This window comes from Pelecanus crispus, chromosome 6 (genome assembly GCF_030463565.1).
Source record: "Pelecanus crispus isolate bPelCri1 chromosome 6, bPelCri1.pri, whole genome shotgun sequence".
In the NCBI taxonomy this organism is placed as follows: Eukaryota; Metazoa; Chordata; class Aves; order Pelecaniformes; family Pelecanidae; genus Pelecanus; species Pelecanus crispus.
Window position 1 is genome coordinate 13,181,920 of NC_134648.1, and position 25,536 is coordinate 13,207,455.

The following is a 25,536-nucleotide window of genomic DNA, read 5'->3' on the forward strand; positions in this document are numbered from 1 at the left end:
ACTTTGTGCCCACAGTGATCCAAGGGAGAATCAAATGTTTGGTGAAAGAGTTAAACTAGAAAAGAAGGTGGATATCTGTGTCAGATGTTTTAAATTCTGAAGTCATTTTGGGATATTTTAATTCAAGTCTTGTCAATAGAGTTCAGATGTTTTCTGTTTTATGTGTATCAAGATTGCTTCGGATTTTATTTAACAAGAAACAAGTACACAAATATATTTTGAAGAAGTGTGAGAATAGTTTTTAAATATAATTTTTTTAATTATTTATGTGCAGGGTTGTATAATGGTATATCACAGACCTTATCTTCTGTTCTTTATAAACTCTTCAACAAACGCTTTCAACAGATGATTTGCAAAGAACGTATCATGTCGTAAACTGTTTGAGCAAGCTTTTTCCCCTTTCTACTTTGGTAGTGCCATCAGAGGTAGTGGATTTCTGATGGAAAGCTGACCAGATCGTTGATAGAGAAAACAGTGTAAAGTGCAGAGAGAGCAGTCTTCCCATCTGTAGCTACACGGACCCAACTAGAATATCGGTTTGAGTTTTTGTTATGGACTTGGTTGTGCTTGGGATGCAAGCCCAGAGGTAAATGACAAAGTTCTAACATGCAATTCAGCAAATGAGTAATTTCTGATCAACAGATATAGAGGGCAAATAGTATAGTTCTGCCATAGTAAGGATACAAATGACTAAAATTTTTCTTGAACGAAACTTAAACACTATATAATTACTGTTCAGTTTAATAAGAGTATTTAGTCTTCACTTCCATAGTAAGCAGCCTTCCTACATCCTAATTCCTCCAGTGTTTTAATAGAATTTATGATTATTTTTACATTTTCTTCAATTTTTCAACAGACTTGTTGCTGCTCCCCAGGGAAGTGGTCATGGCCTCAAGCCTGTTGGTGTTAAAGAAGCATTTGGAAAATGCTCTTGGATAAATGGTTTAACTTTTAGGTTGCTCTGTGTGAAATCAGGAGTTGGACTCTATCTTCATTGGTCCCTTCTAGTTCAGGATATTCTATGATTCTGTGATTCTAGACACCAAAGCTGTATACAGTATATCTAAGGTATATGCTGATTTATGCATATAATTCATTTTAATAGAGAAGCACAAGGCAAGGAGTAGGAGTACAGCTATGGCTCTGGGTAGGAAAGAAGGAACAAATTTATGAATCAAGCAAAAATGATGTTTTTGGCTTATAAAAATTGGAAGAAACAAATGTCACTTAAACATTCATTTATCGTGTCTAGACTTCAGAAAGAAGGCTTGTAGTGACGACATAAAACATTTTTAAAGGTAACAAGTCCAGCTACACTGTTTTAAACCACTATGTGTAATTTTTAAATCTGTCTGGTTTCTTGTTTAGTCTGAAAGCATTTGTGGGAATAATTAAAAAAAAGTTCTTTGCTTCAATGGGCACCTGCAGTTTCAAACAATGCTTGAAATGTCATTTCAACACCTTGAATGTAAGATCTCTGTTACATACACTCTTCAGTGCAACTTCTGGATATTTGCACTAGATTTTAGAAGGCAGTCAGTTGTGCTGTGGAGTCGATTTGAAGCACTCACCGCCATTAGAGGCTTTTTTCTATAAATAGTGAGTTGGACAATCTGATTCTTTCTAATTTTTAGTGTCTTTGATAGAAGCTATATTCTGGTTCCAAGAATTTGGGCAAATAAGTGAAACAATATGGGAGTGTGTTCATTTTTAAAATTCTGGGGTTTTTTTCTTGTTTACTGAAGAAGCACGTGACCTTTGAATTATATTCGCAGTGGTGCTTTTGTCTGTTTTGGTGTAGCATCTGGTTTGGTAAAGAAATGTTTCCCATTTTAGTGGCCAGACTCTGCTGGTAATCGTACTGGATAGATACTACTGGATAGTAGCTTGTATTTATAATAATTCGGAAAGTTTTTCTCAATGTTGTTTGCATTTCAAATATTACACTAATATTTATTACCTTATTTTAAGGAAACTGAGAATCATTCATTGTTTAATTTCTTAGAGGAAAATGTTGTCTTTATCCTCAATTGCTGCATTTACGAATTCCTTCCAGTTTATTTGAAAACGCAGATTCTTTGTGTAGCCAGGGGATGTACTCTACTTCAGCTGTTTTCCTTGACAATCACTAGCTGTTGTTTTCTAGTAAAATAGTTAAATCTAGAAAGCATACATTATACACAAGATCATTTTGAAATCAGGAAGAATTCTCACTGACGTGAGTAGGGTTTAGACATGCATAAAGATCGAGAGATCACTATTGAGAGCAGCCTGCCCAGATCAACAGTCACCTGTGATAGTTAAAAATTTAGCTGTTGGTTTTCCCTTTGCATTTCCCAGTTTACAGGGCAGACGTTGATATAAATTTTATGCAGTAGACCTGGTAATAATGGCCCATTACAATAAAAAGAGTTATTTTAAAAGACATTTTATTTTAAAATAACTACAAAAAGTATATTCAAAATGAACCTACCAATACCTCAAAGTTCAAAATTGGTAGATCCTCTGTATATCGTGTGAAAAACAGCTGTGCATAAGCCACACATCCCAAGCTCACATATTTGTCATTTGGGTGCAGAATACATAGTTTGCAGATTATCTGGATATACCAGCTCTTCTGTGCCTTTAGTACGGTGGTTTTGGTGCATGCAGAATGGTCATTTGTCCAGGAATTCCAGACACTCAGAAATCTGATAGATTGCTACTGCCAGGTATGAGATGGGAAATTACCCATAAAGCTAAAGGGCAATGGCACCAGCAAGGAACTCCTGTCAGAACAGGTAGACTTGGCAGATCTGAAAGAGTGCTAACAATGTAAACTCAAGCATTCAGAGCTTAAGAAGTGCCAGCACTAAGACTACATAAGCAACCTTAAGTTGACCTACCTTGTATGGATGATTCAGTTTTAATGGTATACCATGGTATACCACTTGCAGCCCAGAAAGCCAACCGTATCCTGGGCTGCATCAAAAGAAGCGTGGCCAGCAGGTCGAGGGAGGTGATTCTGCCCCTCTGCTCTGCTCTGGTGAGACCTCAGCTGGAGCATTGCGTCCAGCTCTGGGGCCCTCAGCACAAGAAGGACATGGACCTGTTGGAGCAAGTCCAGAGGAGGGCCACCAAAATAATCGGAGGGCTGGAGCACCTCTCCTGTGAGGCCAGGCTGAGAGAGTTGGGGCTGTTCAGCCTGGAGAAGAGAAGGCTGCGAGGAGACCTTATTGCGGCCTTCCAGTACTTAAAGGGGGCCTACAGGAAAGATGGGGAGAATCTTTTTAATAAGGCCTGTTGTGACAGGACAAGGAATAACAGATTTAAACTAAAGAAGAATAGATTTAGACTGGACATTAGAAAGAAATTTTTACCATGAGGGTGGTGAAGCACTGGAACAGGTTGCCCAGAGAGGTAGTGGAGGCCCCATCCCTGGCAACATTCAAGGTCAGGTTGGACGGGGCTCTGAGCAACCTGATCTGGTTAAAGCTGTCCCTGCTCACTGCAGGGGGGCTGGGCTAGATGACCTCTAAAGGTCCCTTCCAACCCAAAGCATTCTGTGATTCTATGCAAGGTTTTATTTATTAACAGAATCTTACTGCATTCTTTGCATTTTGGCTCATACTCATTGAACAAATAGCTGTTTAGAGGTTTGGGGGGTTTATCTTGTTTGAGCTACAGATTCCAGGCTTCATTTACCACACACCACCTAAACTCTGCAATACATACAGAACTCTAATGATTTTATTGTCAAACTTCTAAATGATCCTTTTTTATAATGTCTGTATATATCAACCATATTACATTAATCTCACAGGACTGCTATAAAGATAATAGTGGCATCTTATTGTTAACTGACGTGGGATGAAAAAGAAAAGGGAGATTAGGCCCGTATTATCAAAAGCATGGGCTAATACTGGATGCTTAGCTTGGAATGACTAGGATGTCTTTTCTCAGAGTACTTTTTGATGTTCAGAACAGTTATTCTCAGATGCAGGAGGGGGTGCTTAGCACTTCTGAGGATACAGACTCAGAAGTGTTAAGCTGACTATTTAGAATATGAAGAATGTAACATGAGAAAACGTTGGTTTTGAAGATTTTTTCCCAGGATCATAAAATAAACTGTATATCAGAGGCAGAGTTTTAACTGCTATTCACCTAAGACTACTCAGGTTTTATTGCAGAGGTTCTGTAGTCAATGTTTGTTTACAACTTTGTGCTCTTTCAGATTTTAGCAGCTGTCCAAGGGAAAGAAGCAAGTGCTGGAAACATGAGATTTTGACCTCTCTATCTGGTTCCTTTGATATCTGCATTGTTCAGCAATTCTAGAAATGCCTTGGTTTGGGTTTTGGGATTTTTTTTTTTTTTTTTTTTTTTAATTCTTGATATGTATGGGGCTACTACCTTCACCCCATGTAAATTCTAAGTTTAGAATTTTGCTAATAATAATGTAATTGTGAATTTTTTGTGTATGTGACTTCAGCCTTAAGTAAAAGAAACAGTGAATGCAAAATTCCATAAAGGCCATCTCAAGAATCTTCAGCATCTTCGGTTGATTGCTGAATTTCAGCACACTCTTCCATTACTGGGAACAAGTTATTAACCGATGTTCCACACCAGTTGTTTAAAAAAGAAGAAAAAACATACATTTTTCCCTTTGCTTTTGAGCTGTAGTTCTCTTTTTGTTCATGCTGCTCGTGCATCTCTGTTCTCAGGTTGGAATTGCTGTCTTTGGTTCTGGTGATTTGCACTGCCATGGCCCTGGTCAGCTTGAAGGAACAAATACTGAAAAGACTTAGGCTTATTTGACGTGTGTTTTAAGTATTGCACATATTTAGTCTGCTCATTGCTGCAAGAGCTTGGAAACATGTAGTATTCTAAGTACATACGAAGTATTTGCAGAACTGCAGCCTCTGTGAGTCCAAGAAGCAAGTGCCTTTCTTTGTCCCTGAGACGTATGAAGTCACAAAACTTGAATGTGTTTTTCACATTTTATATCCCTGCTATGGTATGACCTCTTACAAAATTTCAGATGTCCACAGTGAAGTTTATAGAGGTAACCAATAAATGGATGAAAAATATTGCTCTATAAATAGTCTTTTGTAGGAGTAAGTATTGAATAACTTTGCAAGGAGGTGTAAGTGGAATGTTTATGTTTGATTAGATAAATTAATGGAGAAATTAAAAATGTAGAGACATTCCAAGACACAACAATTTTAGCTTCAAATTCTAACCTGTTATCCAAATGAAACCCGCATAACGTGTCAATGTATTCCTGATGTTGGCCTGTTAAATCCTGCAAAGGTGATCTTGAATACTGAATTCAAAGGTATACATCTTCAGTTTGTGGAGTTTATTATATCTCCCTTCATGTCTATAGAGCTACATTTGTATCAGTCTGACTAACTCCAAGACCTGTTGGATTTTTCCCATTTTCTCCAAATTGTGCAACCCTGCCTATGTTGATTTTAAATGAAATGAGATTCTTGTTTTAGATAATGTTCTGTTACATTGTTTAAAAATATTTTTCCTATTTCTTAAAACAATTTATATTACTGCTTAACTATATGTCCCTTTTTTTTTTTTTTTTTGTTTCATTAGTTTTGCCAGCCTGGAGGATGGCAGCTTTCGAAAGAGAGAAAACAGCCAACGTTCTTTGTGGTGGTTTTGACTGACATAGACTCAGAGAGGCATTACTGCTCCTGCTTAACTTTCTATGAAGCAGAGATTAACCTGCAGGTAAAAACTTTACAATAATTAACAAAAATGCAGAAAAAGATGTCTAGAAACAATAGATTAGTATTATAAAGGGCAACTTTAGAAAATATTTTGCTGCTTCTGGTAAGGATATATTTTCCCATCATACAGAAATGCATATATTTTTGTGCGAAGGTAAGCTCAATGTATATGTTTGTGGGTTTTGGTTATTTTTATCTGCTTTGCGGGGGCGGGGGGACAGGACCCACAACCCAAAACATTTCATAGAATTTCTTTTTCTCCACCACATGGGATTTTTTTATTGGACAGACAAGATGGTGTTCCTTTCATTTACTTCTGTGTTTGACATAGCATGAATGATTCTCATCTTTGTTTTAGGAGAAAGGTTTATTAATGTCTGCTCCCTCTGCTGGCCAGCTCTATCAGGCCAGCACAGGACAAATATGTACAAGTATGCTGTAATGTATATACATATTTCTGTAAGTGCATTTATTGGCAAGATTTGTGTGGGTGTAAATAGCGAGATTTTAAACGTGGTAGAATAATTCTTCAGTTTTTAGGTAGGTCAGATTTTGGGTGTCAGCTACTTGGCAGTGTTTGTTTTTAAACATGTATTTAATTATTTTTGGGCAACCTCAGTCTTTCAAAAATAGACATTTTGTTTCCCATTTGATGTAAAGTACTTCACAGAATCTCTGCTATGACATAATACTTGGAATCTTTAGGAGCTAGAACCTAGGGAAAACCTAATCCAATCTGTAATTGCAGACTGTCATTGTTATGTTTTTAAACATTTTCTTTCTGACATGAAAATTAAAAAATAACTAAGTTTAATAGACTTAATGCCAAGGTTTTATTTAAGATTAGATAGATGGCTAAGTAATTTTTTTGCTATTTTAGTGAAGATCTGTAACATTATTGATTATTTTAAGAAAATGCTTTTAATAATCCAAGTGTACTCTGTTTAATTCTGGAGTTGAAATGTTACCCTATTTATAGAATCATTAAAATATGCAGTGTAGTAATAATAATATTGTGCTTTTTCTAGGCACAATTAGAAGCCAGAGAATAGTAGTTGTTCTTATTTCATTAATGCTACAGTTTAGGTGGATATTTTTGTAGATTATTAAAGAGAGTTAAAAGCAGAAATGTAACCAAAAATTAGATGTATTTTAGTCTTAAATTTAGCATAGATCAACTGACATTGTCGTATTAAATATTTTGTCATTATTTAATGTCTGTCATCTTTATTTTATAAGTAAAGAGTGAAATATTCAATAGTAGTTCTTTCCCAGCTGATAAAAATTTACAACAGCTGACTCTTCCTCCACTCTATGTATTTCATAACATATACTAAATTTAGCAAACTTGTTATTTATCCTGTGGTTTCTAGCAGCTGCTTTTGATTCATGATCCACATCTTTCAAGTAACGCTTGTCACAAAACATCCAGTATTAACTAAAAGGTTTTTTTCTTATATTGCCTAAGTATTAATAAAAAAAAACAAACAACAAAATTAAAAAAAAAAAAACAAACTGAGTGCAGCAGGATGTTGGTTCTCAATGCCATATCTGGCTGTGTTGTAAAGAATGCATATTTTTCAGATGAAATTACTGTGGTGAAATCTATTCTATGACTGCATTGTTTATAGCCAAACTTCCTGTTTCTTTCTAAAACCCAAAGAGAATAATTGAACATGCCCTGTTACATGGTCATTAGTCAAGAATTCAGCACATGTACAATCTGTAATGAAACATAAGCTTATGAAGGATTGGGCTATCAAAGTGATACTGATTTAACTATTCAGATGTGTGCCTCATTAAACAAACAGTCCAGGAAACATAGTGTCCAGGACTTGAAATGAAATCTGGAGAGTAGTTTTCACAGTTACATACAGTTCTTTTTTTTTTTTTTTTTTTTTTTCCTGAATGATATAACTTACTAAGACACAAGTAAGATTAAATTTCAAAAAATGAAGGGTTACTTCTCTCCCAGTAGTCTTCACCAGGTAAACCTTGCTGATACACGAGATGGGTTGGAGTTCAGCTAGAGCAGATTAGATGTTTGGCTTGGCAGAATCACCTTTACAAAAAAATGGAATTAACCAGCTGGAAGTTTCTGTGGTTAATTAAACTGCAAAGTGAAAATAAACTAATTTTCAGCTTGTGAATACTAGAGGAGAACTATCGATCCTTTTTTGAGCCTCCTGCATAATAATAGAAGAACCTTTTTGACACAATTGATCAAGCTGGGTCTGAGAAGGCTGCTTCTGTCATTCCAGTTCCCTTCATTCCTGCTTCAGCTGTTTGTTACAAGATAATTTATAAATAAATGCTGCATGAAAAGTAAGGCGATTGTACTCACATGGTATGTCGAGGTGGTACCCATGATAACCTAGGGTGCAAGATTAATACAGCAACTATAAAAGCTATATAGTCTGCAGGAAAAAAGTATTCTTCCTGGTATCTCTAAAAGCCCTGAATTCAGTTTAATCTTTTGGCAGTTGCATGTCATAACAAGTTTTACAGAGAGAAGCACAGGCTCTAGTAATCAGCTGATAGCCTATTTTCAACTTCCTACCCCTGGATAGAAAATAAAATAGTATTTTATTTGTTGACATCTGTGAATTGTACTTTGCATTGTTGCAGTACTGTCATTCTGAAGTGACCCAGAATTTATTATCTACGTGGATGCTGGTCAGTTTGATTAGCGATCAGCTCTCAAAGTTGTGATAATATATCAAAATGATTGATGTTATATTTAGTCTGATTAATACTCCATATCTGTACTCATGAGGAAGGTGAAAGTATGATACTCCATTAAATATGGGAATAGAACTCACCTGGTGGTATGAATGCAGGTGATAGAGCTTTGCCATGTAATCCTTCATGAATCGTTCTGTTTTACAATGCTAGTCTCACTTAATTGTCCCAGTAATATTTGTTAAAGCTATATAAGGATATGTTCTTCATCTGAGATTAAAATCAAGCGTTTGAAAGTTTAACCTTAACAAGAACCTGAAGTTTGGAACATGTCTAGACTACTAGAGGCAGTCTCATAATGAATTAACAATGGTAAAGCTGGTGTCATTTAAAGACTTCCTTAGTATGTTTCAGAGTAGTTTAATATACAAGATTTCTCTCTCACCTCAAGTTCCTACCAATAGAAAGTGTAAAGAAATCTGAGCTACTACACTGGTTTCTCCTTCCAGCTCCTCCAGCACATGCTTGTCTGATGCGTGTTTCTGTCTGGCTTAAGGTGCCGTTTAGATGCTCTAGTGAATAAAGCTGGATGCCATACTGACTTGCATGTATCTACAGGAATTAGGAGGTGGGAGAATAAGTCAAAACATTCCTAGATCCTCTTCTCTCCCAGTGCCTTGAAGGGTTTTTTGTTAGGGTTTTTTCCCCTTTTTTTCATTACTATATTTTAATGATTGCTGTGGACTTCAAATCTTATTGATTTCAAATCCACTTGAAAACTTATTGATTTGAAGAAAACCTTGCCCTAGCAAGCAAAAAAATAGTCTATTTGGCTTATTTTTCTGGTGACTGAAGCCAGAAGCTGTTGAGCAGCCAAAGGGTATTCAGAAGAAGCGTAGCTTACATCTACAGAATTCACCCATAAAACTCAGTTGCTCCATGTGTGTAATTTATTAGCCATAAAAAAAAAAACCCAAACAAAAAAACGTATATGTATACACACACATATCATTCTGTGTGGTCTATACACTGTTTGCTAAAATGAGGTTTTTATTTCTAACAGCACTTTCTGGATGTTACCACTTAGCGCACAAAGACTTGATTTAATACTTTTGACTCAGCAGATACTTCTACTGACCTTAGCTGTGCTTCTTACCAATTGCACAGTTAGAATTTATACTAGCAATACTTGGAAGAGCATTGTAGACAGCATCTTTTTAAAAAACGTTGATTCACATTGTTTGGGAACTTAATGGTCAAATTGTACGTTGCTTTGCACTTTGACAGAAGTTCATCCTCTCTCCCCAACACCGCCATCAACAAATTAGAGAATGATTTATGCCAGTAACTGAGCCTGTGCAACTGCATTTTTTGCATTACAGAAAATCTGCTCAATGAGATCAGTAAAAAAAACCCAAACATTGTTATAAACAAATGTGACTACAAGATTGTATCATACTGGTGTGTTGTCTTCAGCATATGTACACAAAAACATTGCAATCACAAAGCTGGTAAGATTAAATATATCACTCTGGAAAATGCATATAAGTGATAATTCACAAGTCTCCCATTTCCTGCCATTCATGTTCTCTTTCTCTCTCTGCCCCCTTGCAAAAAGAGGAAAAAGATATTGTAAAAATCCCAAACCATAAAATGGCAGATTCACAACATTCACAAATATTTCCTGAGTCAAGGGAAAAACTGCCAACAAAATGACTTCATGCTTCATAAAGTTTTAATTTTTATGCTTGGACTGGAGAATTGATGATCCTACTGTGTTAAAGCATATGCCACTTGATTGATGAGTCACTGACATTTGGTTTTTAGGAGAGGATGAGAACACTCAGTTCAGTTGTACCCTTTCTGAAGTGTGAAATCGGATCCCCCTTTGGGTATTATATTAGCATGTTATTCTTAAGATCAAGTTTAATAACTTCTTTTGAATATCCCAAAGGTTAAATTTGTTCTGAAAGTGACCTCTTACTGTCAATGCCCCAAAACACATTTTGTGGAAAGAACCCCCAATTTTTACAACAATGTTTAGTATATTACATCATCATCTTTCTAAATCTGCTGAAAAATGGATGGTATGATAGCATCCAGAGATTTAAGTAATGCCTTACTTCCTTTCTGCTTCTGTGTGAGGAGAAAGTTGCAGGTAGTGTTCTATATGATAAGAAATAGACTTGTATTTTTAATGTCCTTTTATGCATTTAAGGTCCCTCTAGACCACAATTTAAAGTTAAGGTGAGAACAGTTCTATAGAGGAAAGGATATTTCCATCTTCCTAATAACTCTGGCAGTAATTTCTCCTGTCCTGTTTATCCCCTGGCTCATGCAGTCACACACATGCGGACACATCCTCAGTTTGATCTTATGCTATTGCAGGTACAAAAGCTTGTTTTGGCTAGAGGTCTCCTTTTCCTCTTTACTCCTGTGCTGTGTCTACACAGTGGCCCCAAGTCTCAGCTCACAGGATAGGGGGATGCTATCCTTTAAGCAGAGACTTTTCTTTGTCAGTAGAGATCAGATAATTTATCTGACTTTCAAACAGTAGTAGTACTAATTCACTAATTCGTTGAAAGTCTGTTCAATGCGTTTCCCCATATGCAATTTAAAGGAATTAATTGACTGTATTTTAACTAAAAATACCCAAAAGTCTGTGCATGTAAAACTTTGCTTTGGTGTACTTCCACATATACTGTTCTATATTATATAAAAAACGTTATGACTGAGTTAAAATAGGGTATGAATTACCAGCTTGCTTAAGTTAATTTGATTTTTGCCATTTGTTCTGCTTACGTCGCTTAGGTCTCTGAAGTATCCTCACCTTAGGTGTGTAAAGCTTGAAAGGGTGGTATCCGTAGGTCAAGTTTGCTGCCTTTGGGAAAACTGAGATTGATTTAGTAAACTATAAGCTCTGAAATTACTATTTGCATAAGCATAGTTCTTGCTAAAGACTTGTTACTATATGTCCTGGTTTCAGCTGGGATAGAGTTAATTTTCTTCCTAGTAGCAGGCATAGTGCTGTGTTTTGGATTTAGTAGGAGAAGAATGTTGATAACATGCTGATGTTTTTAGTTGTTGCTAAGTACTGCTTATGCTAGTCAAGGACTTTTCAGCTTCTCATGCTCTGCCAGGTGCACAAGAAAAGTGGGGGGGGGGGCACCGCCAGACTAGTTGATCCAAACTGCCCAAAGGGCTATTCCATACCATATGACGTCATGCTCAGTATACAAACTGGGGGGGGTTGGCTGGGGAGCAGCAATCGCTGCTCGGGAACTGTCTGGGTATTGGTTGGCGGGTGGTGAGCAATTGCATTGTGCATCACTTGCTTTGTATACTGTTATTATTATCATCATTATTATATTGTTATTATAATTACTATTTACTTTATTTCAATTATTAAACTGTTCTTATCTCAACCCAGGAGTGTTTTTTCACTCTTACCCCTCCAATTCTCTCCCCATCCCATCGGGGTAGGGGGAGTGAGCGAGCGGCTGCGTGGTGCTTAGTTGCTGGCTGGGGCTAAACCACGACACTATAGTTCTTTAACATTCTTCAGTGCCAAGGTTAACGTGTTGAAAGCAGTTACTTAATGCTATTGATTATTGCCCCATGGAATTTCAGCATTTATAGGGCAACTGCATATGCATTACCTTGGACTACCCAGATCTTCGAGGGTGTGCTTAGCCTAATGGCCTCCTCAAGAAATATGCTTTGGCCTGTGGCTGCATAATCTGGACTGAAAGGTGGAGAGCGTGGGTACTATGTTACTTTCGTTCCGAAGTTCTTTCAGTGTGTTTAGCTGATAATGCATGTAAACATCTTCTGGAGTTTTCAGGTGAGGTGCATTAAATGGTGAACATCTAATAGGTGCTGGTGGTGTAAATTTTGTGTAATGCTGGAAGGTGCAATGCAAACTCCTTATTATCATATGTGAGTACTCTGAAGTGTTAGTGGTATTTAGGGAGTGAATGAGCTCACCTGTTACAGAGCCTTGAGGTTACTCTATTCGGTAAGCTTATGATTTTTGCATAATTTTCTATCTTTGGTCCTTTTTTTTTTGTTGATAGAATCCCTACTATGAATTATTACAGTTTATTAGCCTGTTTTGAAATTATTAAATCAAGATAATGGCTTTTATGCTGGTATAATTATTCCAGTATAAGTTTAGCTGCAGTGGTATGATTCTGTGTGTGTAGACATGCCATGAAGTAGATCTGTTCACCTGTAGGTTTAGTTCAATACAGCAGATTGTAGGCGGAATGCAGATTTGTCTTCTGGAGGCAGTCAACTAAGTTTATTTTAACTGTTGTACATGTGTTAGAATTTATTGGATACATGCATTTGTATAATCTGAAAAGTAAATAAAATGAATTGATGCTGAACGTTTTTTTGGCCTTTGATTGTTAATAAACCAGCTAAGAGTGTATTTAGCTGCAAATAAGACCAGCAGAGACTAAGTCACATGGAGAGAAAGGGATCCATCCCAAATGAGCAATTGGCACGAGATTACTAAAGCAAACTTCAAATAATTTTTCTTAAAATAAGAAATCATACGTGGTCTCTAAATCTTCTTTGCTGGGCAGTTAGTAGAAAAACAACAGGCTTGCTGAACTTGGCACAATTTCAGTGCAAAATTTTGCATAGGGCAAACTGGTTTTGACAGTTATAATGAAGTACTAGAGTGAAAGTTTTGTAATGAGAGATGTTCTTTCTCTCTGTAGGATTGGATGAATTAATGAAAGTACAAATCCAATTTCACTTTCTGTTCACATTTGGTTTCCTTTGAGTTTCAAGTAATGCTTGCCAGCTTCCACCTTCAGAATGGTAAAGCTACGTCTAATGCTTTGTGTTTTCTAACTTTTCTATTAGTGCCTCAGTTTAAATTGATTTTCCTCACTCTGACATGAAGATAAACCTAATTTTCTCCGCTCAACATTAATCAGAACTAAATGTACTGACTTCAATAACATATGCTCCTGGAGTGGAGATGTATGGTCAGCATGCCTGGATTGTCCTTGTGTCTGAAAATGAGTGGCATCTTTAACAAAGGCAATTCACGCAGCTGCCTGCCACAGAGGTGGTTCAGAGACGCCGAAGGACACAGTGATCCAACTGGGGGGAGTCAGAGCCAATGTAAATGAAGCGTGGATGGACAGCAGATAGTCTTGGAGAGTTGGATAACAGTTCAGAGTTGCTTTCTCTAGGAGCCTTCAATGTTGGAGATTTGATAAATGGCAGGTTTGGGCATACATGTTCAAGTATTAAGATGGACATGTACAAGTTCTGAAGATGGGCCTGAAAAGACAGGAGAGGAAGAATAGTTAATGGTTCGTGTGTGCTATAATTCAGCTGCATATTGATGGAGCAAATGTTAATGTGTTTTCAAGCTGTGTAAGTTCCTTAACATCAACTACATTCAGTAGTAGGGAGAAATTTTTTGGACTATATTGATGGGTCATTTTCATCTTTAAAAATTGACTTCAGTTCCTAATGTAGATTTTGGCGAGATTGTTATTTTTAAGTTACATTTCAATATTTAGAAGCAGAGCTGATATCTTAAAATGATTGTTGTGGCAAAGTAAGGTTCATGAAAGTTCAAGAGGAAACCTTAAAGTTTGAGAGTAATGAATATCTCTGTTGAATAAAAAAAAAGATAAGGTTAACATGAGTAAAGTTGGCTGCTGTCGTTTGTTTTCTTGGCTGCCACATCTGTTGCCTTTAAATGAGTTGCAGTTTTTCACTGAAGTAGCACAGTATCAGTCACCTTTTTCTACTAAAAGTTTTAACATAATTTCTTAAGCTGAAATTATGGCTTACATGAAGATGTCTGTTTATGTGCTGATTTTCCACATGCAACATTTTAAATACATCTGGTGTCAGCCAGATGTGACTGACAGTAGAGATCTTGTACTTGCAGTAGCTTTTATGGAATTGGGTGGGTGGGAGGCAGAACAGTACGTTTTGTAGTCCACTGCCACATGAGGGAAAACTTGGAGTGTGAGATCAACCCTTATCAGACATCAAGTAATCCACAAATGTTTTTAACTTAGACGTAAATCTACAGGAAGTGAAATTAATTCATAGCTACAAAGAGCTATTTGCTTGTTATGTGGATGCTATAATTATTTTTCTTCTCTATTCCACATACCTGAGGCCAAGTCTGAAACCGTGAATGAAATTAATTATATTTTAGATTTGTATAAATGTGGTTTTTTTGTGTCCTTAAAATTCGTTCAGTCAGAGAGAAAAGAAAGAAGGGAATCAAAAATAAGTCTGTAATCACTTAATTGATGTTTGGTTTTTTTATTTAATAAACTGTCTGACTTAGGCTTAACCCTGCATTAGTACTTTTTGTGTGTGTGATCTGGGTATCAAGAGAGAATTAATGTGTTCTTGAAACTATTATCTGCCAGTGAACACTAAATAAGATACATTCAAATACCTTACATTAAATGCTTGGAAGAACATAGGAGTTGTCATTTTGGGTCAGAAGGAAAGGACATCTTGCATTGTATTTTGTCTCTGTGGGTGGTTAGGAGTGAATGTCTAGGCAACAGCAGAGGAACACAGCAGACATGTCTCCATGAGTGCTCCCTCCTCTACCTCTACAGTCCAAGGACCAACTGAGCCAAATATGCCTGCTGCATGTTCAGTAATCTCTGTGAATTTCATTAACTTGTCCGGCCTTCTTGTGACCCTGTATGCATTTTTATTACTACCGTTCTGTAGCAGAAGAGTTTAATAAGTTAAACAACCGTTGCATGAAGAGCCACCACCATTTGTTTGCTTTGAACGTATTTCGGTTAGCATGCTGTTTATGGTGGTCGTTGGTTTTGTTGTTCTTCTTTGAGACTAACTGTGAATGACCAGTTTACTTTGGGTTTGGTGTTTTGGGGTTTGGTCTGATTTTCAGGTGCCCAGTTTCTATGCGAGATTTTCGGTGTCAGCAGTAAAAAGTATATAAAGAGTAAAACTAAGCAATGAGAAAAGGACCTGATGCAAAGGACTTTCTAAGTTTTGCTGTCGGTTTGATGGGTTGAGCTTTTGTCATGTTTCATGCAGTGTTACTACTGTTTTGGCAAGCTAGTACGCAATACAGCTCCAATGAAATTTCTCTCTTATGCTCCTTTAATGCGAAGCACAGAAACTAAACACTTACACTATTATTGGCCTTACAAGATGTCATTTAAAACTTACAGTTTTCAACTCTGAATATATATTTGTGATCTAAAGCAAACAAAATGCGTTGGGCAGGAAATGTCACAGGACTACTTCATATTCACCCTTGTACCTGCTTAAGTTTTGTGAGTAGTACATACAACACATACTGAAGAAACAGGAGACCGTGGTGAAGTTTTGAAATGGTGTCAGTCGTATGTTTTTAAGCCAAGTCTGTGCGCTCCGTATGCTTTCATAGATTCACAGTGTTCATTACATTCCCTTTAACGTCTCCCTAGATAGACTGGCATGGGTACTGAACTGGGAGGGCTACGTGACTGCTCATCATTTTTCCACAGTACCCTGTGTGTAGCATATGAAGAAAACATTTAGTGTACATTTCAGTTTTAAGAAAGTTTTTGCTCTGGATCTACACCAATTTATTTGAGGAAAATATGCCGTATTTTATTATTAAAATTACTCCTTGTTTAATACCTTTCTTCTAATACCAACCTTTCAAACTCTTATCTCATTACAGTGTACTTGATAAAATGCTGCAAACTGTGCCCAGTTCTCACGCTTTTTATAAACATAGAGGGAGTTTTAAATCAAAAGGACGCCAATTTAAAGGAAAGCAATACCTGATTTAAGAATATGTGTATCAAGCCCACAAGTATTTGATTTTAACTGCGTGTATTAAAATTCTATTAAACCTTTTTCTAGACTGTGGATCTGGGACATCATGCCTGATCAGTTGGTAGGTAACTCCAGTTGTCAGCTTCCTTCCTTATTAAAAAATGCTTGAATAATTAGTCTGAATTTGTCTAGCTTGGGCTTGACGCCATATACATCCCTTGGCTAAACTGAGGAACAAATTATTCTCAGTACACAAGCAAACAAATAAATAGCAGAACGAATGATGATGAACAGTGCTGATCACAGTTAATTTGTCTACACTATTGGTTATCAGTCAGGGGATTAATGCTGATTTTTCTTTCTTTTTTTTTTTTTTAATTTGGTCATGTGAACTTTTATTATTTTGTGAGATTTTTTTCCAAATGCTTGCACAAACGCATTTATTAATTTAGCTGCTTTTACTGACCAAGTTCATAAACTATAAAGTGATGCTCTTAGTTCAATTAGTTGGTTATTGTACATTCTGGTTTACCCCATCACTTTAGGTCACAAATACGATAAATGGATACTTCTCATGATACTAGAAGAAAGGCAAACAACTGAAATATATGCATTCATGCTCTCTCTAGTGCTGTACTCTCATTTATGTAAGAACCTATGAAACTCATTGCTATGTTATGTCAGGGGTTGTACATATATATTTTTAGTGTAGATGTGGGTGTGGACATTTGTTAAAATACATGAAAAAAATTGAGTTTAAGAATATATTTGTCTGCTTTAAATGTACAGGACATACAATTTTTTTGGCCAGCCTCTTGAGAAGCTACTTTACAGCTATAGCAAACAAGTTGAGCAAAATGAAACTGCATCATATGTCCTTCAAAAGAAGTTTCACCCTTTTATGAGTTTATGAGTTTTATGGTTGGACTGGGCGATCTTAAAGGTCTTTTCCAACCTAAACGATTCTATGATTCTATGATTATATATTGTTTATGCAGGAAAAGAGGGTGAGGGGAAGACAAGTAAACAAATCAAACACCCTGCTGTAAAACCAGATAAGATTTTTCTGGTTAAACTTATGATACATCCTCAGCCATGTTATACTTCCACCATAAATAAATGCTTGTTTAATTGTATTTTAAAATTTTAAGAATCTTAATTCTGTATCTAGCTTTAAAATTGGTTATCTTGATTTTTCCTATCCTTTTTTTTGATCTCACAGGACACAAGTAGTAACATTCAACACTATCATGTTGTATCTATGTTTTTTTACACTTTGGAATACGATGATTTAAAATTTGTTTAAGAAGAATCTAAATCTAACAGTTTGGCAATACTGTTTCTCCAAGATATGCAGTGGGGGCTAGAAGAAAAAAGGCACTCTAAAAAACCAAAGAGAATCCTATGTACCTTTCATGTTTCAGATGCCCACACTGTCACAATTGTATGTATGTGAACAAGGACCCCTCGCAATGAAGATTTCTGCAAAGACAGTTTTTGTTAACCAGGTGATATTGTGGATAAGAAGTTCCGTAATGAACATTTTAATAATTGTGGTATTATCTGGTAGATTTTGTAAACGGCTCTATGGACTTGAAGTCAGCCATAGTTTACACATCTCTGCACTATATTCTCCTTATAACTTTAGAAACCAAGTCAAGATGCAGAAGAAAAGAGGATTCTGGGTTTGGCAGGCAGGGAACACGACCCTGATGGGCTTCAGTCAAACACAGATATAATTACAGGGGACCAAATATTTTAAGCATGGTGAAATCATGTATCATCACAGGTCATCATACAGCTCCTTTCATTAATACAGTTAAATCAGTCTCTGTTACCTATTCGTTAGCCTGCTGAAGCGTTTTTCAGAACTTTATTAATCTGATGTTTAAAAAACATTCCTTCGTTTCCAATCTAAAGGCACAGATATTTCTGAATTAGATTTTAAATGTGTGTCACCTTTAAATGGATCTTTAAGCATTTGGAACACTGGTTTGCTCTCTAGTGGTACGTTTTTCTCATCTCAGCTGTTTTCAAAGTCTGCCTGTATGTAGAAAGAAAAGGGGGGAAACAAAAAAAGAAGTCTCTTTCAATATGTAATTGAAATTAAGAAAATTCTTAATCTGTTCTACTGAACAGTCTACATGAGATATATCAGGGAAGCCCTATAGCAGTATACGAAATACCATTATCATCTTTTTCCAGCCAATATAAGTGCAAAAGGAAAACTATAATAATCAACTAGATTTAAAAAAAATAAATTAAATAGCAGTATTATCTTCTTATGTAACCAATTTAAATTAATCTTTTAGTTTATGTATCAGCATTAGCAAGGTTTTCCTTAACATACAATTATTCTTAATTTAGTTGTAAACTGAATGTTATACTTATAAAATAAAAAAGTGTTGAGGAAAACAAAACCCTAAACCAACTCTTTTATTTTGTTAGTTTTGATTAGAGAATATTTTTTCCTTAGATGAGAAAGGGGATAAAGAAAGATGAAATGTATATGTGTCTGAGCAAAAGCTTAACCAGAAAGAATGAAGTTTGTGGGTTTACCGCTTTGTATGTAGTATTGCTACAGAATGCTTGTGCTGTTAATACTTTGCCTGAAAAGTAGGTTAAAAGTCATGTGTTTGAAATGATTATCTACTTAGTCTAGTGACTCCTAATAAATGTGCCTGCGTGCCTGTCAGAACGTTTAGCTGTGGAAGAAATACGGCTAGTCACATTACATTTTTCCGTAAATCTTTTATGAAGTAAGAGAGTGTTTTTATGGTGTAAATGATTTATCAATTCAACACGGTGCTGCTATTGTGCCCTTAAAAGTTTTAAATTAAATCTAATTAAGAATTAATTCAAGACTTGATCTGAAGTGGATTTTATGAAAATGGCCTTTTATAGAAACCTCTTCCCTGTCTACGCACCCTGATTTTTCATTATCTTAGTACCATGTGACTCTAGAGAAGCATCCATATTCCCTTGCCTGTAGAAATGTGGAATATGTTTTAATTTCATTTTTCCTAATCTTGTCAGGGTCCACAATTTGTCATATAGCCAGAATCTGTTGCCTCTATGCCTAGAATTCATAACTACTCTTTAGAACAGTTGATATAATAAACTTTTGTTGATTATATGTTTAGTGGTGTATAACCACTAAACTATAATTTAAAAATCCTTCTTGCATTTTTGGGGTTGGGGGAGGGAACTGTAATTAATCTAAAAGCTCTCCCTGTCAACATTCTAATGGATGGAAGTAAATGAACATGTGTGGGACATGTGATTGTTAAGTTACTGTGTTTCTCTATTAATTTGTGAATCACAATTTTAACCTAGAAATGAGATGCAAACTAGACTAAGCATGTATGTTGCATATGTATAGGTTGCTCTTTAGGTAAGAATTAATGTACAAGGCCAAGTATAAGACCATATATATATATGTATATATGCGTATATATATTGCTGTGCCAATTGTTTTTACTTTAGTAAGAAAATATTATACATATCTCTTAATTGGAACAGCTTGGTTAATACAGACATAAGTACTCTCTTTTTAAACCATTTTTACTTGAATGATGAATTGTTTTTTAGATAGGCTGTCCTCAGGTCAGGAAGTTCCTGAGCTGCAGATTGCTGGAGACAGGGAGAATGCACTGGAGGAATGGCCTCGCTAAGCTTGCCCTCTGTTCAGGAGGGGCCCTTGACACCAAGACGGGGTACTAAGCTATAGATGAACCTTTTGTCTGACTCAGTACAGTGATGCTTATACTTTCTTCTTTTTTTTTTTTTTTTTTTTTTTTTTTATCTTGCTTAGACAAGGGATGGCATAGCATAAGCGAATACCACCGAACTTTTATGTCCTGAAGAATCACAGCGGCAGTTTTACAGGAACCCCAGAATCTCATTTAGTTTTTGTATATAAAAGCATAAGAATATTTTATAGCATTTGTGTCTCCTCTGGTATACATATAAAAAACTACATGCCCTTTTTTGTTTAAATAGAAATGAAAATAGAGCACCAAGGTGTATGTGCACACACACATACCTATATAGCTTGGTTTTTAGGGAGTTGTGTGTGAGAAGTGTTTTAGCATAGGTTGACACAAACTTGAGTGTGGTTGAGCAGCTTCCAAGAGACACACACCCCATGTCCAAGACGCAAGCCTGAAAAGCCAGGTCTGACTTTATGGGTGGAAGGGCAATGCACAAAGGCTCTAAGGCAGATACCTGTACCTGCGGGTCGGGTTAGGAAGTAGCTCTCTATTACTCTACAGCTTTCAGTGCAGCTTCTAGCTGATACCCAGCTACTGGACCTTTTCAAGTGACCTTTTCAATTCAGTGCTGGAGCTGAGGAGAGCATTTATATAATAAAACGCAGGTCTTGGTGTGGAGGCAAAAACGATTGAGTGGTTCACAGATGATGACTGCTGCCTGACAGCTAAGGTCTTCAGCTGCCACCATTTGGCTCTGACCAAGGCAGACAGGACTGGACAGGATAGCACTGTTACTATGTATTTTGTTTCAGTAGAAAGTCATTTAGGTTAGTTAAAACAACAAGTGCTTTCGAAGGAACCTATTTAGTTTCCTACTAGAAGAGCAACTATGCTGTAGGGTGGTGGTCTCCAAACTTCTTTGATTGTGCACCCCTATCAATAAAATTCCCATCTGAATTTTATTGTAGCTAAACATTTTTCATAATTAAAAGCACTTATTAAGTCAGCTTTTTAATTTCTAACTGCTTTTATTTGGATACCTGCATTTGCTTAAAGAAACCATACATTCTGAATTGAGGTTGTGAAGTAAAGCTTATGAACTCACAGCATGCCTGGCATTTAAGAGCATTTTTATCAGGTTTCTTCCATTTAATAGAAAAGTGATGTTGGATTTTTTTTTTTTTCTTAAAGACACTGAAATAATGACTAGTAACATGATAGAAATAGAAGGCAGACATTTCATGTTGTCATATGGAAAGGGAAGTAATTTTTCTCGTATTCCTAATTAAGATAACATAGTGATTTTTGCTTAGAAGAATGCCCGGTCAGAGGAACAAATGAAATACTTTAGAAATTTGGTGGGTGGTGTGTGGGTGGAGAGAATTACGTGCAAAAATTGGAAATCGCAGACTTTCAGTCATTTGAAGACTTAATCAGTTAATGAATTTGTCAAAGAATGTGTGGAATTTTAGAAATGAAAGTATTTAGTGACATCTTCAGTTTTGGCCATGAGTAACAGTAAAATATTTGTGATTGCATAGTAAGCACTGGCAAGGAGGTTATAGCAACTTGAACAATCTCATGAACAACTGCAAGTTTATCTGCATTGTACCTTTCTCTTTTTTTTTTTTTTTTTTTTTTTTAAGCAGAAACTTAGTAGTTCATAAGTTTGAGGGATTTCTTGAGAAATCTGAACTAGTTTTCTTGTGAAGAAATTCCTTTAGATTCCAAATTCATTGGGTCAGGCTGGAAATTACTTTGTACGTAATAATAGAAATTCTCTAAGAAATTGAATTATATGGATATGAGTAGGACAAACAAACATTCTTTTGTGAAATATGTATTTTTTTCTCTGTTTAGAGTATGGCTGATTGTAAACCAGCTAACACTTCAATGTGAAAAGATCCCATTCTATAATCCACTTCACTATCTAAAATGTGAAACAGGGAACATTTAATGTGAAACATTGTTCTGTTAAACTGCTGTCTCAGAGAACTTTATTTTAGGTGCATTGGTGCGTGACTTCCGAGGTGAGCTCTAACAAGTTGAACTACATCTAGAAGCTTTTAGGGAGTTCAGGCAACCATTGGAATGTGCTCCTGTTAGTTGACTTCATTACCAGTTTCAAATAATGCATTCATTTTCTTTTCTAAAGTTCTGAGAAATGTTAACTTTTTGCGAGAACACTAACCTTTTAGTTTGAGGTTTCTTTCTGCTTATTAATTGAAGTGTTTCTGTTTTCAAGGGAACAAAAGAAATTGAAGGTGAAGAGGAGTCTGGTTTAATTCCGCCTGCAGAAGTATTTGCTCCTAAAAGTCTGGTGTTGGTGTCCAGACTAGATTATCCAGAAATTTTCAGGGTAAAGAACTTGCTATTGTCATTTATAATATATGTCAGCAGACAAATCCGTTTTTAATGACTAGCAGTGACAGTACTTTTAATTTAAAACATCTCAGGATTGATTTGGGAATTTAAAAGCAAAAGTAGGGTTAGATTGAACTAGATAAAATTCAATGTCTATGACAGTAAATAGCCCCTATAGGTTGAAGCAGTGCTTTTTTTACCCTCCAAGCAGTTTTAAATCGACATAGAAGATGAAATAAATTTTCTGAGCTCCATTTACTGTATAATGAAGGGAATTATTAGGACAAAACCAGACTTGTTCAGGTAAAAACAACACATTAACAATATTTGATTAAATATATAATGGTAAATTAATAGTGAAATCCTAGTTTTCCTCCATATGTAAGGCAAAATGTCAGAGCCTCTTCCAGATCAAATTAAGATGCATGACAGAGATTTAGGATCTTGGATTACTTTCAGCTGATGAAATATGGCTGATCTGAGATAAATGAAAAGCTTAAATTTTTATTAAGCTAATACATATTAAGAGAAACAAATATAGTTCAGTTTACAGATCAAGGGAGGAAATCATTCAACAGTTAAATTGTCATTAGACATTAAGAATGACTGTACCGAGTGAGATTAAAAGTCCACGTAGCCCAGTACTTTGTCTCTGATAGTGGCCTGTAGTGAATGCAAAGCAAAGTGTGTAAGAACAGGGCAGGGTGTAGAAATAATTCCACAAAATACTTTCATAATTCAGTGTGAATTATAGTTAAATGACATCCTGAACCAGAGGTGTCAGTTGTACAGGGTTTTTTCATATAATTTGTCCGGTTTCTTAACACTCAGATTTTACAACAACTCATGGCAAGGAGTTTCACAGCTTAACTATGTGTTATATGAAAAGTTACTGTTGGAATTATTTTTAAGAAGACAATTCCTAAAATATTTGCTGAATTGTCAAAATTACAGCAGTTAAAAGGCACCAAAAGGATGCTGTGGAACAAAGTTATTTCTTTCCTTTTTTCCAAAGGCTTCTTAGAATGTGATGTTAAATCATCTCATATTAAATTATTAGTAAAAATGATAAAGCTCTATCTGTGATTTCTCAGTCAAAACTAGATCCATACAAAAAAATGGAGATGGTGAACTGTTAATATACTGTTCATTTAAAAATATATTTATATTGAAATAATAAAATAATTAATGTAAGTTAAATAACATGGAATTGTTGATTCTTGATGCTAATCTTAAAGCGAGCCTCAAAAGCTCATTGATTCATCAGTGTTCTACTCTGGAAACCAGTCGGGTTTAGGTCCATAGAATCCAAGGCTGAGACTGTTGATTTTATAATTTTTAAAAGTAACTTGTAGTAAAGCACTTTTTGTGTAATAAACAAAGCACAAATATTTTAACATTTAATTCCTTTTAAAAAAAAAATATATATATCTACACCTGCCAGCACATACATCCCTTCTAAACAGCCAAGCTATTTTTTTTAAATGAATGATTGCTTCTAGAGCAGATTACTTTGCCTTCAGTTGGAAAGTACTTCACTACATTAATAACTATTAAGATACACTTATTTTTAAAAAAATATATACATAGATCTTTAAGTAATTTGACACCTGCCTTCCCTGTATAGCGGTCTAATGTATTTTGTCTGCCTTTCTAGGCTTGCCTTGGTCTGATCTATACCGTGTATGTGGACAGCCTGAACGTGTCACTGGAGACTCTCATTGCAAATCTGTGTTCATGCCTTGTGCCTGCTTCTGGAGGGTCTCAGGTAAATGGAAAAAAGGGTATTTTTCCAATTAATTTAATTTATGAAGAAAACAAAAAATAAATTCTTGAAATATTTTTGAAGAAAAAAAGATCATAGTTCAGCTGAGTGCTTTCCCTGTGGCCTGTAAGTGCTTTCCCTGTGGCCTGTCTTCTAAAGACAGCAAAAATTCCATTCCAGGATAAGGTCAAAGGGTTAATTTTGTCACTGTGTTGGCTTTTTACAAAGCATAGTAACAAATCAAGCACTTTGTATAAGTTTAGTTTTTAATAATAATGTGTGTTCAGGAATATTTCTGCTTGCTACAGATTTTTTTTAAAGGCTTTTTTTCTTTGCCATTTTTTAACATGTCCTTCACTTTAGTTCATTTACCCCTGTCTTTTCCTTGATGCAATTCAGGATTCCACTGGTCTTTTCTCTGGTAACTCTTTTAAATTTCAACTTTCATAAAATTTTTAAAAAGTGCTAAAAAAGTAACTTGGACATGGTTTTCTCAGAGGTAATTAAATATTCCAGGTAGCCCATGCATTCAAAAGTAAGAAAAAAGTTTTCCAGCAACTACACTTCTTTCTGCTTTTCACCTGTGCTTTCTGTGAGCAGCAAGTCAGGTGTGTTTGTTGATTTACTTTAAATAAATTATTCCTATGCATTTGAGGGTTTCTGACAAGCCAGTTTGGTCTTATTTGTTTGGCCTTCACTTTATGTTGTGACATTGCTGGGAAATTGTAGTCCTTACCATGAAACGTTACTGGAAACTAAGTATGCAAATGGCAATGTTTTAGAGTTGATTTCCTACACATTTTCTCACACTTCCCACCCACCCTATGGATTGTCAACCTTCCTGAAATCCTAGAAATCCCTAATTCTTTTCTGTTTTTCCCATAGCCCTGGCTGCTTTGGAATTTCTCTTAGTGCTGTAAGTGGCAAAATGTCCTCTCAGCTTAGTCAAGATCTACCTTACTGTTCTCCAGGCAACCACATCTCTGTGGTTTTGCATCCCAAGCCTTTTGGTTTTGAAGGGGAGTAATTAGATTGTATCTCCCTATCAGAAACCCTCTTTTCCAGTGGTATTTGAACGTCATATTACAGGTTTTGGTGATCCACTTGAACTTCTGGCTCCTTTCCTAGCCTCCTCCCCCCCCCCACCCCCCCCCACCCCCCCGGAAATATGGCTTTCCCCAGTGGCCATTTCCTCTGCTAGAAGAGGGAGGAAAATTCATGCTCCTCTGGCTATTCTCCCTTCTGCTTTCTGTCTTCAAATGAAATGTTCTTTCAATTTGAAGTTAAATTTGCTAGTGTCAAACTACCATTTTAATCAGAAATTAATCTGTTTTCTTTCTTAAGCTTCGTGCTTCCGGGGCTAAATTTGAATTAGGTATCTTAGAATGAGAACACCCTTCTGATGTTTATCTCCAGAACTCCTAGAGGAGCCTCCCAGGTTATTCCTGTGTCCACTGTTGAAATAATCAACTGCAAAATTAGTTAC

General features: G+C 35.9%; 1 protein-coding gene across 1 annotated transcript in view; it reads left to right on the top strand.

The window, feature by feature from the left end:
* Nucleotides 1–25,536, top strand: part of SBF2 (SET binding factor 2) — a 288,299-nt gene that overhangs the window by 117,988 nt on the left and 144,775 nt on the right. The window contains exons 3-5 of the mRNA XM_075713224.1: nucleotides 5,587–5,724; nucleotides 22,167–22,280; nucleotides 23,943–24,053. Coding sequence (XP_075569339.1) covers nucleotides 5,587–5,724; nucleotides 22,167–22,280; nucleotides 23,943–24,053 — 363 coding nt within the window. The remainder of the gene's footprint in view (nucleotides 1–5,586; nucleotides 5,725–22,166; nucleotides 22,281–23,942; nucleotides 24,054–25,536) is intronic.